At 32.5% G+C, this 18275-nt stretch overlaps 1 protein-coding gene across 4 annotated transcripts in view; it reads left to right on the top strand.

Moving 5' to 3' along the window:
* Positions 1–18275, top strand: part of LRP1B (LDL receptor related protein 1B) — a 1805568-nt gene that overhangs the window by 1093360 nt on the left and 693933 nt on the right. For all 4 annotated transcript variants that reach the window (XR_012497488.2, XM_074335779.2, XM_074335774.2 and 1 more), the window contains exons 19-20: positions 8891–8971; positions 10123–10290. Coding sequence is in view for 3 of the 4 variants with exons in the window: in XM_074335779.2 (XP_074191880.2) it covers positions 8891–8971; positions 10123–10290 (249 nt within the window). In the remaining variant the exon portion in view is untranslated. The remainder of the gene's footprint in view (positions 1–8890; positions 8972–10122; positions 10291–18275) is intronic.

Below are 18275 nucleotides of genomic sequence, written 5' to 3'. Positions count from 1 at the left end.
CTGCAAACCCTTAACTTTCCACTGTAAGGTATATTTAGGTATATTTAAAGCCATAGGCAGAAATTATTAAACAGCTTTTAGTTCCTTGGCCTAACTCAGTATTTATCTCACATTCTTGCCTGAGGGTAGGAATCACCAGAGGTGCCTGCTACTAATAAAGATTCCCAGGCTTCTCTGTCCCTTCCCAAAAGATTCCCTTTCAGTAGATCTTAAAATCCAGGAAATGGTATTCTGGGCAAAGCACCTTATGCGGCTCTTTCCCTAAAACAAAAGCAGGAAATTTTAACTCTGTGATTTCAACATTCCACACAAATTAGACTTTGTGAGGACTGCTGCAATGAATTACCACAAATGTGATGGCTTAAAACAACAGAAATTTTACTCTCACATATCTGGAAGCCAAAAGTCGAAAATCAAGGTGTCAGCAGGGCTTCCTCTGAAAGCTCTCTGGGAGAAGCCTTGCTTGCTTCTTCTTGCTTCTGTTTGCTCCTGGGGCTCCTTGCCTGTGGTATCATAACTCCAATCTCTTGTCTCCTTCACATGGCTCTCTTCCCTGTGACTCTGTCAAATTCCCTCTTTGTTATTTTATAAGGACAGCAGTCACCAGAATTAGGGCCCACCCTTATTCCAGGATAATCTCATCTCAAGATCCTTTACTTAAGTACATGTGCAAAGACCCTATTTCTAAATAAGGTCACATCCACAGGTATTGGGGTTTACGATTGTACATATCCTATTGATACATACATTTCAACCCAGTATACTAGGGGCACTTCATTAAGCTGTATACCACCAATTGAATTATAATGGAGACTCAAGTATAGGAAGTTTTAAAAAGCTGTCCAGGTAATTCTAATACGCATTCTGGTTTGCGAAACACTCTCCTAATATCAGTTATTTAGTTCTTGCTTCCTAGTTAACTTCTTACCCATTTCTCTATTACATCCCTGCAACCTTCCTATTGTTTTGCTTTTCTATTGTATATAGATCTGTGCACTAACAAAATAATTTATTTGCTGGCTTACCAGCCACTGAGCTATAATAACTCTAACTGCTCCTATGGTGCTAAGAGAAATGTATCATTTTAAATTTCTGTCAAGAGGAAACAGGAATTCTTCAGAGACTTCAGTAGCATTGATTTCCTCATTGATTATATCTATATCTATATCTATATCTATATCTATACACACACATACATATATATATGGATATACACACACACACATGCACACACACATATGCCTATATTATATATGTAAACCAGGGTCACATGACATAATATATATAAAATCTAGAGAGTGTATATGTAGATGTATGTGATATATGTTTATGAAAAATATTTACATCAGAATGGGAATGGATATCAACCACAGAACTGGGAACAAGGAATTCCAAAGCAGATTGTTTGCACTAAAAGTCAATGGGTATAAGAAATTTGATAAAAATTACATTTATTAATAATGTACTAATTTTTAAAGGGTAAAAATGAAACAGAAAAAAAGTATCCCTGGAAACCTGATTACTATTTCATGGCACTGAAGAGTCTAGTCCTAGTGTCTACAAGGTGTTATAATTACTAATTCCAGAGTAGGAATCAGAATGAGAAAAATATCATAAAATGCCATGTAACATATAGTTTTTAAAATTTCTGCAATTTTTATAGGTTGTCATTTCAAAGTAAATTTTGTGTTGTAGTATTTATTCTATGTAGTCTTATACATACACACACATAAAATGACCAACATTTCCCAAAATATAGTCTTAAAATAAATACCAAAATTAACCTGAGATACTTCTCAAATATTTAGGTTTCTGATATAAACCATACATCAATTAATTTTTGTTGACTTCATCTGCCACATTTTATTGGGCATTTTTAATTTGTTAAAGCAATTGCTGTATTTCTTGGGAAGAAAAATCTAGATCCATCGTTTAAATATTAATAGTTGGATTGAAATGAATGAAGATTTATTTTAGTACTAGTTATTTTAATTGCCAGGGCTATGTACTACTGTTAGATATGAATCCATTCTTTCAAAAATTTTCTGCTGCCCTAAAACGTGCAAAAACAGAAGATGTAACTTTTATCTCTACTATATTTTCAGTCTCTCACTCACTTGTTTCTTCCCATCAATATTTGTGTATATGTTCAACGTTCACGTTCTTAAAAAAGATTACCACCAACGTAACTACTTAATCTTTTTTTCTCTCATCAGCTATCACATTAATTTTTACTTTCCTCCCAATCAAATTTCTTAGAAAAATTGCATAAAATGTATGTATCCATCTTTCACTTAGTCTGCTGTAGAGTGAAAACTTATGCCTATTTCCTCCCCAAACCTTTCTAACAAAACTGTCTTTGTCAAGCTCACAACTAACTTTTTTGTTTCCTTAATCTGGGTAGTACACTTCAGTATGTATATATGTATTATTTGAGCAACCTTCACCATTGCTGTCTTTCTCCTTGAAACACTTTCTCCTCTTTTCTTCAGTGACAAGATATTTCTTGATTTTTCTCCTACATTTTTCTGGCTCCTCTGTGCCTGCCTAACCCTCAAATTTTATTTTATTATTCTCTGTGAGATGGTGTAAATTACTTTCTAAAATGTTCTCACTTTCTTTTTATTTATATATTTCTTGAAGGAGGAAGAGGATAGATTTTTCACTCTTTATTCAATATTGTAAATAATGTACAGGGTAATTTAGTTTTATTCATTTTTTTTTTTTTTTTATATTCTGATTTTTCACTACAGCATTTCTGTATGTGAATTTATTTTTATTTATTTCAAGAGATATTCTGCTTCCTAAATCTAAAGTCATGTCTCTCATAAGTTCTGGAAAATTTAACAAAAGTTTATATTTTTAATATTGCTTATCCCTGGTTTCTCGTTTTTATGTTTTTCAAAATATTAGTGTTATGTATGATTTTTAAGTCTGTCCTCCATGATTCTTAATCTCTTTAAATTATTTTTAATCTTTGACTTGCAGCCTTAGAGATTTCTTCAGATCTATCTTCTAGTTTAGTAATTTTCTCGTCAAATGTAATAATGTATAATTTAATTTGTCCATGCAGTTTGTAATACCAAGACTATGATTTTAATTTCTAAATGCCCTACTTGTTTCTTTTTCAAGTCTGTCTATATTTTCTTAGAGTGTCTTTTACATGGATTTTATTTTTGTCTTTATTTTTTAAATAAATTTGGACTTAACCTATTTCCTCGTACCTACCATAATTCAATCTATAATCTCTACCAGATATGTTGTTTTTAAATATCTGAAGATCTTATGGATCCTGATATATGTTAATTCTGCTGAATTTCACTTACCAGATTATTATTATTATTTTTTACCTTTTCTAGATTATTATTATTATTTTGAGCATATCTTTTATATATGTTTTTCCCTGGTGAAAGTCTAGTGAGGCCTGCCTTGGGGTCACCTCTTTCCTGACCACCCTGGCAATCCTCTAAAATATTATATGCCCTGTATTAATTTTCATCTTGATAATTTTGCTTGGGGTTTCCTGGACTACAGAAAGCAGAATTTATGATACAGTTTCATGATTACAGATGCTCCTCAACGTACAATGCAGTTACATTCTAATAAATCCATCTTAAATTGATAATATTGTAAGTCAAAAACGCATCTAATACCCTTAACCTACTGAATATCATAGCTTAACCTAGCCTACTTCAAATGTGAACAGAACACTTACATTAACCTACAAATGCGCAAACTCACCTAATGCAATGAAGACACTGTAGAACATCAGTTGTTTATCCTCATGATCACATGGCTGCCTGGGAGCTGCAGCTCACTGCCACTGCCCATCACAAGAAGATATAAGCATATTGTTAGCTCACAAAAAGATCAAAATTTAAAATTCAGACTACTGTTTCTGCTAAATGCGAATCATTTTCACACCCTTGTAAGTCAAAAAAATTTAAGTCGGGAACCATGTCTAAATTTTCATGGGGGCACTATACATTTTTTTCCACTCACAGTCCAGGCTGATACATCTCTTTGTACTGGGAGGAGATGTTCTCTAATCCACCCTTGCACTGAGGATTTAACCTCTGAGGGACTTGGATTTTTGCTGGGATCCACACCTTCCGTGGAACTAAGGAAGTGTCACCTGTCCAATAATGACATTAAAACCCAATCACAGAGATTGTATATCCGGTTTTCTTCTATTGCCTTTGCAGGCAAAATTACACACACACACACACACACACACACACACACACAAGTTATACTTCACTGACTATTCTAGTTTTCAGGACCCAATTCATTTCCAGACTCTGAAAATTTATATTACTTTTTTACACATTCCCCTGTGTATTTAAATGTTTACTTGTTAGTTTATCTAGCACTTCTCATTTGTATGCCGTATTGCCAGAACTATTTGATACTGTTTCCGAACTCTTCTATTAGTCTCATTCTACATAACCTTCCTAGGGGTTCTTTTTGACATCAAGGCTTCATTATATAGTATATAGATTACAATAGTAATCATTTCCAAATCTCTCTCACGCCTATTTGTGGCTCCTAAAATTTTACTTCTATATTACACCCTATTGCAGACATTCAAAATTCTTGCAGTTTCTCAAACATTTTATATACCCTGACTTTGGGGCCTTCAGGAATGCTGTCTCTCTGGAATATTCTTAAAACAACCCTTCCCCTCCTGTGTATCTGGTTTAACTTGAATTTATCATTCATATCAGCTTATATTATCACTTCTTCCAGGGTACAATATCTAAGATTAGATGCTCTGTCATTTGTTGCAATAATACCTTATACTGCCTATATCAGCATATATCAGAAATTTATTGAAGTCACTTCTTTAATTATATTACAAATCATTTCCTATCAAATTATAAACACTGAGAAAAGAGTGCTTAACATTTTATCCCGTGCCTAGCACTATTGTATTCTCCTCATCCATTCATTCATTCATTCATTCATTCAGGATGCTGTATCTCTAAGACCTAGAACTCTATCTGGTATAAAGTTTTCAATAAAATATTTTGAATGAATAAACTTTTTCTTGTAGCTTTTTACTCAATTTTACAGAGTAGAAATCTGAGATTAGAGATGATAAGCAGCTACCCAAGGTCACACATTAGTTAGTAATGAAGTCAGTATTTGAACTCAGGTTTGGCTGCCTACGAAACCTGTGTTTTTCACACATGATATTGTATGCAATATGTAAAATGAGGTTTGATGTAACAACAAGAAAGAGCAGAAATATAGAAGACGATTTGTGGTACACTGTTCCTGTATATTTTCTTTTCAAATAATATTTACCCTATTGGATCTTTTGAAATCTGCCCTCTGTAAGTATCAATTAGTAGAGCCACAGCTAGTGTCAGCATCTAGAAATATTATATATTTTCTCAAACAATGTATTCCTATACTATGTATAATTTTAAAATGTACTATTTTAATAACTATATTTATTTTTATACATCAGAACAGGTAAAATCAGAATTATTTTAAATGGAAGACATAAACCACAGAAAGAAGAATTAAATTTTTCATCTTTCCCAACATTTTTCTATGCTACAAATTTTTAAGGGTATTGGTATGATCAGCATGGCATAGTGAAAAAAATAATGTATTTTAAATTATTCAGACTAGTATTCATATTTTACTCTGACACTTACTGGTTATACAGTGTATCCTTAGGCAATTTAAGCTGTTTCCTTCTGCAAATTGGGTTTAGCAATAACAGGTGCTGGGCTATAGTAAAAAATATAGGTAATGCATATATGTGGCTAGCTTAGTACCTCACACTCAATAAATGATAATAGGTAATATATTATAATCTCTTTCAGGTTTAAACAACACCTTCCTAACCCTGGGCCCCTAAATTATTCTTAGTTTGTCATTTATTTTAACTTGAATCTTCTATACATTTGCCACATAATTAATCATGAAGGCAATTTTCATATGTATAAGATGTGGACTAATGTTCTCAAACAAAGCTATGACAGCTGCATTTTCAGACTCCAGTAATACGTTTTTAGAAATATCCATTGTGGGGCCAAGGAGGGAGAATAAGTATGAAAATTCCTAGGTTAAAGACAGAAAAGAAACATAAATTGGATCTGGAAACTACCTCACTGAGAAACATTCCTTTAAGCTTTGTATACTGGATAAATGTAAGTACTATACCAACCATGATGGAGAGAGAAAAAATTTTGTTGTAATTTATATAAGAGGGTACATATAACCTGGCCATAAATTTTAAGTGAATATATAATAGGTAAATTGAGCATACTATCTGCAACAATAGAAGATTTTTTAACAGTCCATTAATCCATATTAAATATTCTATGAGGCTGAAGGAACTACAGAAATAAATTATACTTTTTTTTTTTTCAGTGTTGTAATTGTAGCGTGATGAAATGTAAGCCACTTTGGTTCATATTTTTTTCCTTTTATCAGAGTTAATCATGTAATCTTTCCAAGTGTCCTGCAATACGTGTCCCAAGAAAGATCAAAATTTAAAGAATATTAATGTACAGTTGAGAAAGAAAAGATTATGTGCAATGTTTAAGTCTATCACATACTGTATAAGACTCCATGATGGTATTTTATCAAAACAAGTATCCAGAAACAAACCAAAATATTTATACACTATTTTCAACTTTTAAATTAATGATGACATAGAAGGACAAGGAAAATGTTAAATTTATTTTAAGAACTTCAGTTTTGTTTTATTTTTAGGGGAAAGTATATTGTCATTAAACCTCATTTCTCTATCACCATCAGATGTAAGTGATTAGATACTAGGAATCATGGATAAAGAATTTTTCCAACATTAGTGAAAAATGAGGGGCCCTATATTATGTGTTTAATTTTCGATGGAACCCTTTCTAAAATGTATTGCACATTTGACTGCATTACTAAGCAGAGAAAAGCCAAAGGTAATTTTTAACGTGTATTTATTTTTATTCTATTTTATTCTATTTTTCTGAAATTCAGTTATGTTTCATATTGGAATGCTGATACAATCCCAGAAGTTATTCAAGTGGTGAACCCTATTTTTTGCTACATTAAATGCTTTAAGTGTGTTGTGCATTTCTAGATGATGTTTCTTCTGACTTCTTGATCTTTAGTACTTAAAAGACCTGAGATATCATGTTCCAAACCAAGAATCTATGACCAGAGAAGCTGTGTGGTTTACACAAGGTCACACAGTTTTGATAAGAAAACAGGAATAAAAACATTAGTAACTTTACTCCCTTACATGTGCCCCTTTAATTAATGCCTTTTCACTTTTTAGTGATTTGCCCTATGCTTTCTTATACTTCACAATTGTTTTTCTTTTTGTAATTTGCTTTTTGTTCCTATAAACTATTTCAAGAAATAAGATTACCAAGAGAAATGATGTAACTAAATATTATATAAAAATAAATTAGATATTAAATATAACTATTTTACAATACATATACGTTATATGCACATATATATCTCGTAGTGGGCAGAAGGTATGTGACTCATTTTCTTAGAGATTGAAGATACACTGGATTTTTAGATTATTTTATGCATTGTGTAAGTTTTCACCTGTCGGGAGCTAATTTAAAGGTTTGTTTTTTTTTGGCTGTTTTTCAAACCTAAAATCTGAGAGTTAGAAACAAATGTTAAAGGTCACATGGAAAATTTCCCAACAAGTGAAGTATCCACCAAATTTCAGAAGTTTCCAAATTGCTTGGGTTGATTTTGTGTGTGTGTGTGTTTGTTTGTTTGTTTGTTTTTTTAGTAAAATCTGTGATGGTGGTTAATATGCACCTAAGTTTACAGAAGAGAGATTTTAAAATGTGAATTAACCTGTTAGAGATGCGAAACGATGTAAGGTTACATTTTAAAAATTAGATCTCATTGCATCTTAGAGTCTGCATTTAGCTCTTTACTCATTTGAACCATAGCTTGCATTGAGACTTGGTTTAAAGTCCCTGATTTATGTCTACGGCACAGCTTCTAAACATCAAACATACTTTTCTAAGGAGGAAAACATATTTTTGACAACATTTATTTGATTATTGAATTATAAGTATAAGTTTTCATTTCTTGTCACATAACGTAAAGAAACTCTCTTAGAAGTAAATATTAAATCATGCCTTGGTCATATTCACTTTTATGTTCAGTGTCTCCCCTTATATGTCAGAATATTTGTTGGGTTGCTGTATGGATGACTTTTGATAAAGTCTTATATTTCTACGTATAAAACAGAAAGGATTGTCCCCTTTTTATTTCTGTCTTTAAATCGTTTAGATGCTAATCACATTTTTTTGATGTTCAAAAGGTTAAATTTGTCCTAAAATTTGTATCTCAATATGTGGCTTTAGTAATCATGAAACTTAATCTTTGTAATTGCATGATAGCATCTAAACTGATTTTATTGAGTTGATTTTGTTTTGTTTTTACTTTCAACCTGTGACGTTGACATCTCTCAGAGGCAAAGTCAGATCTAATTCCCTACTTTGGCCTTCTGAATTCAGAAAAGGCCGTTCTCCTTTCAAGCTTGTGCAGCACTGGAGCACAGAGCTCCATCCAGCTGTTACTCTGAGAAGAGATTGAGCCCTTGGTGTTGACATCTCTTCATTTTACTTGCAGTATAATTAATTCAAGCAGTTCTTCATCAAACAATTTTCCTTGGCTTTCAGTCAGTAGAAAGGATGCTCATTTAAAAGATATTAAAAGTATGTGTATCCTATGTCCTCAAGAAGTTACTGTCACTGTATGTATTTATCTAAATTTTTCCTCTGTGCCTTTTATGGAGGACAAGGGTGAAGTTCTGATCACATTAGCAAATGAGATACAAATTAAGTCAAGCACAGTCAATAAAATCCTATTGGATGTTTTTTTATATCTCTCACAGAATTCCCAACTTGTGAACCACTCACTCAATTTATATGCAAAAGTGGAAGGTGCATTAGCAGCAAATGGCACTGCGACGCTGGCAAGTACCAAATGTTCACTGTTCTGCGCTGATTGACTGGGGGCCTGGCTCTGTGTAGCTTCAGCTCCTTCAGGGTGGTTTGTGAGAGAAGCTTGTAGAGCCAAGCACAATGGCAAGAACAAGTGGTGAGAGGGCAGCTGGCACATCAATAGGGATTAGCATCTAGGATAATGGAGCTCAATACCCTTCCCATGGGACTATGATAGACAGTTGTTTTCAGAAATGATGCTGGACATAGTCTAAGTCTACAAACATGAAGTGAAAAGGGGGTGATTGAGGAAATGACCTGGACAATTCCAATTCCCCAAAGTATTTATGCAAGATGCTCTAAAACCCAGGATGCAGTAGTATATAAATTATCATGGAATTATCCATGAAGGCCTCAATTCTGTCACTTTACCTATTCTGCTCAAGTGTTGTTTTTTTCTTATACTCAGTTGTATCATTATGCTAAATTATGCCAAATACAGATAAATGAATTATATTTAGATTGATGCATTCTCCGCCATTGATTTCAATGTAATCTATTCTCACTTCATATTACTCTCCCTTCCTTTCTTCAACAGTTGTTAATAAAGAATATAAATCATTACTAATGATAGTGTACAAATATTTTCCCATACAAATACACACATAGGAACCGGTGAGGGAAGGGTACACATTGGGCCCTCTTGTTAGAGAATAGAGAATGTGGGACTGAACAGAAGATATAAATTTTGGGGCATTAATATTGTAGCTATGTAACAATAATTTTCCACAATAATCACATTACCAGCTATATTATTTCATAAAATTCCTACAATCACCATCATCCTCCCATTTCATAATTATTTCATGCTGCATAGATTCATTCGGTGGTGGTTAGTCATTTCTGAGTGAAATAGAAAGTAAGCTTCAACATCCAAATTCAAGGTTTTTTTTTTTTTCTCTCTCTTAGTTCAGTAGTTGATATTAAATCAGAAGTAAAGCAATATAAAGATAGAATATAATTATCCCACTCTTCATGGGAAAGGTTTATCCCTGATTTATTATTTATTTTTCAATAACAAAAGAAAACTCTGTATATAAAAGAATAAAAGTTATATATTTCATAGGGAAACGATTTTCCTTGGATCAGTTTTCACGACCTTGATATTGATGTTTCTTTCCAGATGACGACTGTGGGGATGGGAGTGATGAGGTTGGCTGTGTTCACTCTTGCTTTGATAATCAGTTCAGATGTTCCAGTGGCAGATGTATTCCAGGCCACTGGGCCTGTGATGGTGACAATGACTGTGGAGACTTCAGTGATGAAACCCAAATCAATTGTACCAAAGAAGGTTAGTAATTTTGTGAATCTATGAAATCATATTTTAAACTGATGTATAACAGTTGGAGTATCTCAGTGTGAATATAATATAAAAATAAATTGCTCATCAGAAATTTATATATATATATATATATATATATATATATATATATATATATATATATATTAAACTGTGTAAAATAATTTGCAGATCTCTTTACTATCACTCCTTCTCTCTGGTTTTTCACCTTACTATCGACTTATATTTTGATACCTTCTTCTGTGGTCTTTTCTTCCTACTTTCATTAAATGCTTTACTTTCATTAGGTGCTTTACTACTCTTTAAATCCCCTCCAACTTCTAAATGGCCAAACCCAATTCCATCCCAAAAGGAAAAAAAAGTTAAAGAACAAAAAAAGCATAATTTTCTTTTTATTTCCACACCAAATATGTTTTCTTAAGGTTTGAAATAATTTCTTATTAAATGGTGATATTTCAACTGACAGACTTTCTTGAATGCACATTAAGAGAGGAAGGATATCATGACCGTAGCTCTCAACATATGCTGGGACGTCAGGTCCTGTAATCTGCATGAGTTACTTTCAAAATGTGATGAGCCTTAGGGCATATGAGTAATTTATAAATCACGTTGGAAATATCACAGAAAAAAAAGATATTAGACAGTCAAACATTTATACCATTAGTAACTTTTTAAAGTAGAATATTATTCATGCTTTCTTTTATTCCACAAATATTTATTGGGGACTTCTCATGTGCCAGGTACTGTTCATGTACCAAAAGAATAGATGCAGGGATGATAAAAGGCAGTCCCTGTTCAGAAAAAGGTAGAGGGATTAAGAAGTACAAATTGACAATTATAAAATAGTACAGGGATATAAGGAACAGCTTAAGAAATATAACCAATAATATTGCTATAACTATGTATGGTGCCAAGTGGGTGGTAGACTTACCAGGGGATCATTTCTTAAATTATGTAAATGTCTAACCACTATGCTGTACACCTGAAACTAATATAATATTGAATGTCAACTGTAATTGAAAAAAATAATTAAAAAAATTGGTGTATATCAATAAACAAAAACTGAATGCAAAAAATTCTAATATACTAATAAATAACAAAGTAATTTATTTAATGTGGTAGGATGAGGGGAACTGTATACTGTGTTATCATAAGAAAGGTATTTTCCAAGGAGGTATATTTATTTCCTGTAAATATTTGACAACCTATAACACAGAAAGTTTCTAAAGTATTTTTTCTCTGCCATGACAAATTCTCTCTCTCTCTCTCTCTCTCTCTCTCTCTCTCTCTCTCTCTCTCTGTTCTTTATTTCACTCTTGTGTCCTTTTCTCTCTCAATTTAATTTGTCCACTAGTATATATGAGCTAGAATATTTGTGTATCATTAACCTGGCATTGAGAAAGTAAAGGTGTAAAAAAATATATATTTTCTATTGTTTTCTTTGTATATTTGAAAAATTCATCTGGGGTGTGGTTGACATTTCATTACTAAATTACACTTTGAATCTAAACTACAATTTCCCCCGCCTCACAGATGTCTTTTTAGGCTCTTCATGAGGTATACATCTGTGGCCTGCTGGCACTGCCCCATAATTTGCCATGAAAGATAAAATGCCCCAAAGTTAATTTACTTTCATCTCAGAAGTAAGATCCTATCCCTCTCTTTTATGTCTATTTATCTCTAAGTTAAAATGCTCATTGCACATTAAAAAGTTTCGGAGAGATTGCTTTAGCCTCATGAGTATCCAAAGCCGGTGGCACACCCCCTTGTATGCTCTCTAGAGAGTTTTTCAGGTTTGAATTATTATAGAATCACTGACTATTTAATGTTAATGGCCTTCATATTTAGAGGACTTCAATTTCACTAATATATGACTATAAACTAGATACTGTCAATGTGAATGCCATGAATTTTTATATGATTATAGTAATAGACTAAGGAAATGATCCAGATAATCGACATGATTCTTGGACATGTTTCAAGCAAAGGATGAGAAGAACTTTCTGAACTAATTTGTATTTATCGGGTTATAAATCATACTAGGATCTACTAATCAAATACTATATTTGGCAAATGCAAGTTATGTAATTGAGGAAAGGTGACATTCTGGAATGACGTGGGTGCAAGACAGTCCAGAGCATTTCAAAAGGCTTATTTAAACACATTTATCTATCATTATTTTGACTATGTTTTTTAATATAGAAGTTGTAAAATAACCATGACACACACATTTTTTAAAGCTGATCACAAAAGTCATTTTGTACATGCAGGGTTTGTGAGACCATTGCCAAGGTAAAGTAGAGATTTGATGCAATTAGTTACGTAATTCAGTTCCAAAACCTGCTGCGGAAGGAAAAGCAGGGCATTCTGGCTTGAGTTTCAAGACTGGCTGTCAAAATTGATCAAATCCACCATATAATTGCTCAGCACTTTGCTTTACACTGCCTGAGTAAGCAGAGCATATGGTGAAGTTTCTCTCAACTCAAATTGTTTTCCAAAGGCTAGAAACACTGTTGAATTAATATTTAATAGTAAAAGAGCAGGAGAAACCAGGAAATAGAACATTCCATATATAATCTCCATTTCAGAAAATTTCGGAATTTAAATTCAATTCGTATTTCTTCTGAGACTACTTTCAAAAAAACAGTTTTTATAGTGACCGTCACTTTTTTCATCATCAATATGATTAATATAAGGAAAAAACTAATGGCTAGTTCCTCCTAGATTGATATATACTCATCATCTCCTTCCCTTTTAATGTTGTGCTGCTCTATCCTCTTACTTCCAAATTCCCTTGCAAGGCAAAAAAAAAACCAAAACAAAACAAAGAAAAACACACAGTATCTTTAGAAAGTGCTATATTTTCATAGTTACCGTGGAGCATGCGTGTATGTGTGTGTGGTGGGCGCGTGCACACACACACACACTCACACACACACACATACTACAAGCAACAGTGGAACAGAAAGACAATCCACAGCAAATTGATACCTTCCTTCATTTCAATGACTGTTTATCATTAATTTTTCTCTGGTTTCTTTTGGTTCTGAATCCTTTGATTGGCACATATTTCTATAGTGACCCTTTACAGCTACTGAGTGAATAGTTTCTCCAAGTGAAAATATAAATAAGGCTACCCTCAAAAATTTGGTATGAAGGAACTTCCTCTAGAGCCTTAGTTCTGGCTATGTACTTAAATAGTGAACGGTTCTGTAAAAAAGAAGGTTTTACTTGGAGGGACCTCCAGAAATCAAGAATAAAGTTAAAATGAGAGTTTAGTCTTTTCTTACTCTAGGGCTGGAATATTAAAAAAAAAAAAAAAAGACCCTGGACACGTCACATCTATAAAATACCATTACATAAAAATAATCTTACATCTTTGTTGACAGTTTAGTGAATTGGAATTATGTACACTTTAATTCCTATACTCTTTGGTGGAATAGTGTCAACCATATTTCACCCAAGGGATAAGGCATTTCTGAGGTAAACATGTAAAATTGTTCAGTATCTTTAGACAGCTATCCCACTTGGGTCAATTTCCATTCAGAAATTGTTGTAAAAATGTATATCAAATAATTTCAACATGGACTTGATGGAGAAGGGAATAGGTTTTCTTTAGAATAGATTTTTGCCTACATTTTGTAATTTATCCTAAACACAACTTAAATATCTCTCAAATAATTGGATTTTTCTTTACTTTAAAAACTTTTGACTTTGATTTATGGTCATGGTTCTTTAATGCCTTTTCCCTGTCTCAAAAAGGAATGTTTACTGCTTACTGCACTCAGTGCATGAGATGGGCGATGCTGTGACATATGTGATCTCTTATTTATATTGCAAATGCAAATTAACTGCAAATTTAAAATTAATTATATATTGGCTTTCAATTTTGATTTAGTAATAATTTTAACGAGTTCCCAAATCCATTAGGCAGTTAAATGTATAGTATTATTAATATGCACACTCACACATTCTCATTTCCTTCTGCTTCTACTGTTTAACTTTGCTTCTGCTTTGGAAATTTGCACTTTTCTACTGGGCTTTGTCCTCATCCATTCATCATTCACTCATTCATTTATTCATCTCACTAATTCTTTGTTCCCAGATTTAAGAAGGAAACTAAATAAGTTTATCTTGTAATTTCATAATCATGCACAATGTTAAATGCACAGTGAATGTTCAGTAAATAATTATTGAGTGAAAAAAGTGCATCTCTGGACCAAAATAAATGATTTTACTTACTCTAGCCCTTATTTGTTTTGTTTTATTTATTGAGTAACTTTTTTTCTGTTTCCTCATTTTACCCCCAGATCCTGGATTTTTTTTCATGACGATGTACAAGACTAGGTGTACTGATCTAGTCATGACATTGCCTTAATACAATATAATCTCTTTCATTCGCCCAATAAATATTTGCAATTTTAGCCCAGGATTAAATAAAATAGACAGGATATCTATCTTATTCTTTATTATTTTGCTTGTTTAAGTTCTTTCTGCCCAATAGATAGGAAATTTCAGAAACATAGGGAAAGTTTAAATGTGTTTGCACCTATTATTTAACCATGTCAATGAATAGGGTCCATTAGTGATGATATTGGGGGAGAAAAGAGGGTTGCCATACATTGACATGTTACTATTTACCAAGTTCTTTACATTCGTTATTCCATTTAATCTTCACAGTAAGGATTAAGGCTAAAATACTTGCAGGATTACACACTTGGAGTGTCAAACTAAGGTTGTCTTTTCTTTATTCCTACATCCAGCTGTGTGCTTCAGATTATACTATGGAGAATAATTTGACTCTTTTTCTCTTTTCTAATTCCCTGTGATTTAATATTTATATGATTCCAAAATAATTATTACCTTGTTCTAATTTTCCATTTAAAATGAGACAAAAAAGATATTTCTACTTATTACAAGTATTAATGGAATTTGCCAAAGGACACTAGAAGGGACCTGGGCCATTACATTAAATAATCCCAGTAAATCTGTCTTTTCTCTCTCTCTCTCTCTCTCTCTCTCTCTCTCTCTCTCTCTCTCTCTCTCTCTCTCCCCTTTTCCTTTCTTTCCCACAATTCTCCTAGAACTTTGTCATTGGAATAGCTGTGCACATCATTTCCATACAGAAAACTTCTTCAGTCACCCAAATAATATGTTTGTTTGCTATAAAAGTTTTCCCTCATAGATTCAGAAAATTTGGGAAACTAGAAGAAAATGGAAAGATCACTTAGTTTAGTTCTTTCGTTGTGCAGATGTGTAAAAGGGTCAAGCTAGATAAAATCATCCTTATGTAACAAAAACATTATGCTGCTTCCTGGAAGGGGCTGATAATGTTCTGTGTTAGGGACGTTGACACTGAGACCTTTGATCAATAAAGACATCTTCAGGAGGAATTATGCGAAGTTCTGCTATGGAAAATCCAATCAAGTCTGACAGTATCGTTAACAAAAAAATGAGGCAATATCCTACCTAGGGAGGAATCCACTCATAGAAACACAGGTATTAAAATTTGATTTGTAGCTGAAGATTTGAGTTATACATATAAGCATGGAGAGAATGGAAATTAAAACCAACATATTTTGACTTCCAGTCTATGTCCTATCTCATCTCAGCTGAAGCATCATGTTTTTAGCAGCACAGTTTAATACTAACCACATAGGAAATAAGACACTAGTAAATACTGTACACAGTCAGATTCAGTTATCTGTTTTGTTTTTCTTTCATGAAAATATCCTGAAGAGACTTTCAAATCGTATTTGATAAAACACACCATCAAAAGAGCTGTTATTATTTCTCAGTCACTCAGTTTTGGGAATAAACTACGGGCTTTGAATTTGGAGGAATTAGTAAATTATACTATGGACTCAGCAAAATCAGTCTTCTTTCCCATTTTTTAAAACATCTGTTTTAATACAAATATGGATTGTCTTCTAATAAGATGCTATTTAAAGCAAATTTAAACTCCGTGTAGTTAGAGAAGTATATCTGTTCTCAATGAGATACAAATTATCTGGCTTAACTTTTTTCTCTCATTGATTGATTTATTTTTAGGAAATGTTAATACTGAGCTATCAAAACAATGTTAATTTTTAATGTAGTGTATCCATAGGAAACCTCTTTTTTGCTTTTCAGGACAAAATAGATCCTTAAAGGTCATTTTAACTTTAATACTGCAGGAAACTTTTACATCAAGAACAAAGAAAACTCAAGGCATTTGAATCAATTAGTAACTAACAAAGACTTTCCTTCTTTCTTTCCTTTTTTTTTGGAGAATCTATGTTTCTAGCAATGTGACTGTCAGGAAAATTAAAGGAAAGAGATAAATACTATTAAAATATTTTAAAAAATGAAATATTAGAAAATGGCTCATTACCATAGGAAGAAAGAAGCCAATTATTCTCATCTTTACTAGAAAATTAGTCAAATCCACATTTTTTTCTAGATAAATCTAGCTTTTCTATTAAGACAATAATTATGTACCTTGACCTTAAACAAAGTAACACTCTTATTTTTTGAAAGATATACTTAATAACTAAAGTTAATAGATAACAAAAAGATCTAATTTTAATGAAGAACCTTAGCCTGTTTCCTGCTTTTTTTAAAGAGCCGACAAATATTGGCAAGAGTGAATTAATTTCCATAGTCTTGAAATTCTGCTTTCTCATTCTCAATTTGTGGTTAATCATTAGTGAAATGGTAGGACTTCAGGCATTCAGCAGGAAATAAACAAACAGACTAGAGACAAAGGGCATGGAGAATCTACAAAATAATTAATTGCTTATCAATAGTTGAGTACTGTCCATGCTTTTGTGAAATTTAAGAAACAAGCAATGGGATAAAACTTTGCATTTTTCCTGTAGAAATAGTTTCTTACTGAGCCTATCTGAACTATCAACTTTTGTTTTCTTATCTATGAGGGGCTTTACCTGAGTTTTTACTTAGATACTGTATTCTTGCAACATAATGACCAGATTTATTCGCTTTTTGTTAGGGAATGCATTTTAGTTCTCGGTTGACATTTGTGCACCATGGGCTTCCCAAGGAAAATTAGTTGTCATTATGTGCGTTGAAAACCTTCCTACAGATAACTCTGGTACATAAAATCATCCATTTAAACTATCAAGACCTTCCTGGCATGAAATACTCACTCGTATCAGAATCTTTCAACATAGCATGTTGTTATTGTTGATATGTATGCCCTGAATGGGGTGTTCTGTGAATCATAAACAGAATTTAGAACATTTTAGGACAGAGGTTGCCAAATCTTTTCTGTAATGGGTCAGCTAGTAAAATATTTTAGGTTTTACCTGTTGCAGATACCGAACTCCACAATTTTGGCACACACACACACACACACACACACACACACACACACAGGCATAAACTGTTTGTCTACAAATGATGCTGAATGTGTTCCAATAAAATTTTATTTACAAAAACAGGTAGTGGACCAAAATTGTGCAGATCCTAGCTTGCTGACCCCTTATTTTAAAAACAGATAGAGACACATTCTAAAGGAGCTGTAATCCTGAATAATCCTAGATGTATTTGTTTCATAGAATGTCAAACATATTATGACCTAACGTTAAAAAATAATGGGGAGAAGAAAAGTTCAATGAAAGAAGAGCTAAACCATTAATAGTTTTGAAAAGCTAATCTATGGCCCTCCCTCAAATACATAGTTCATATATATATATATATATATATATATATATATATATATATATATATATATATATACATATGTGTATATATATATATTCTCATACATATTCTTTCTATATAATAATGTCCTACATTATTTTAAAATATCAAATTAATTACTGACATTTTATTTATTTTTTTTCCAATAAACATTTGAGGCCTTCTGTGAGTGAGGCATGGTACTAAGCTAAGAAATAAATTCCAAATGTGAAATATCCACATTGCAATATGTTTTACTTAATGTTTGGTATCTAGCATATCTGTTAAACTGA

This window comes from Rhinolophus sinicus, chromosome 17, assembly GCF_057876585.1.
Source record: "Rhinolophus sinicus isolate RSI-liver-muscle chromosome 17, RSI-T2T, whole genome shotgun sequence".
Classification (NCBI taxonomy): domain Eukaryota; kingdom Metazoa; phylum Chordata; class Mammalia; order Chiroptera; family Rhinolophidae; genus Rhinolophus; species Rhinolophus sinicus.
The sequence above is the reverse complement of the archived record's forward strand: the minus strand, read 5'-3'. Positions and strand labels throughout refer to the sequence as shown.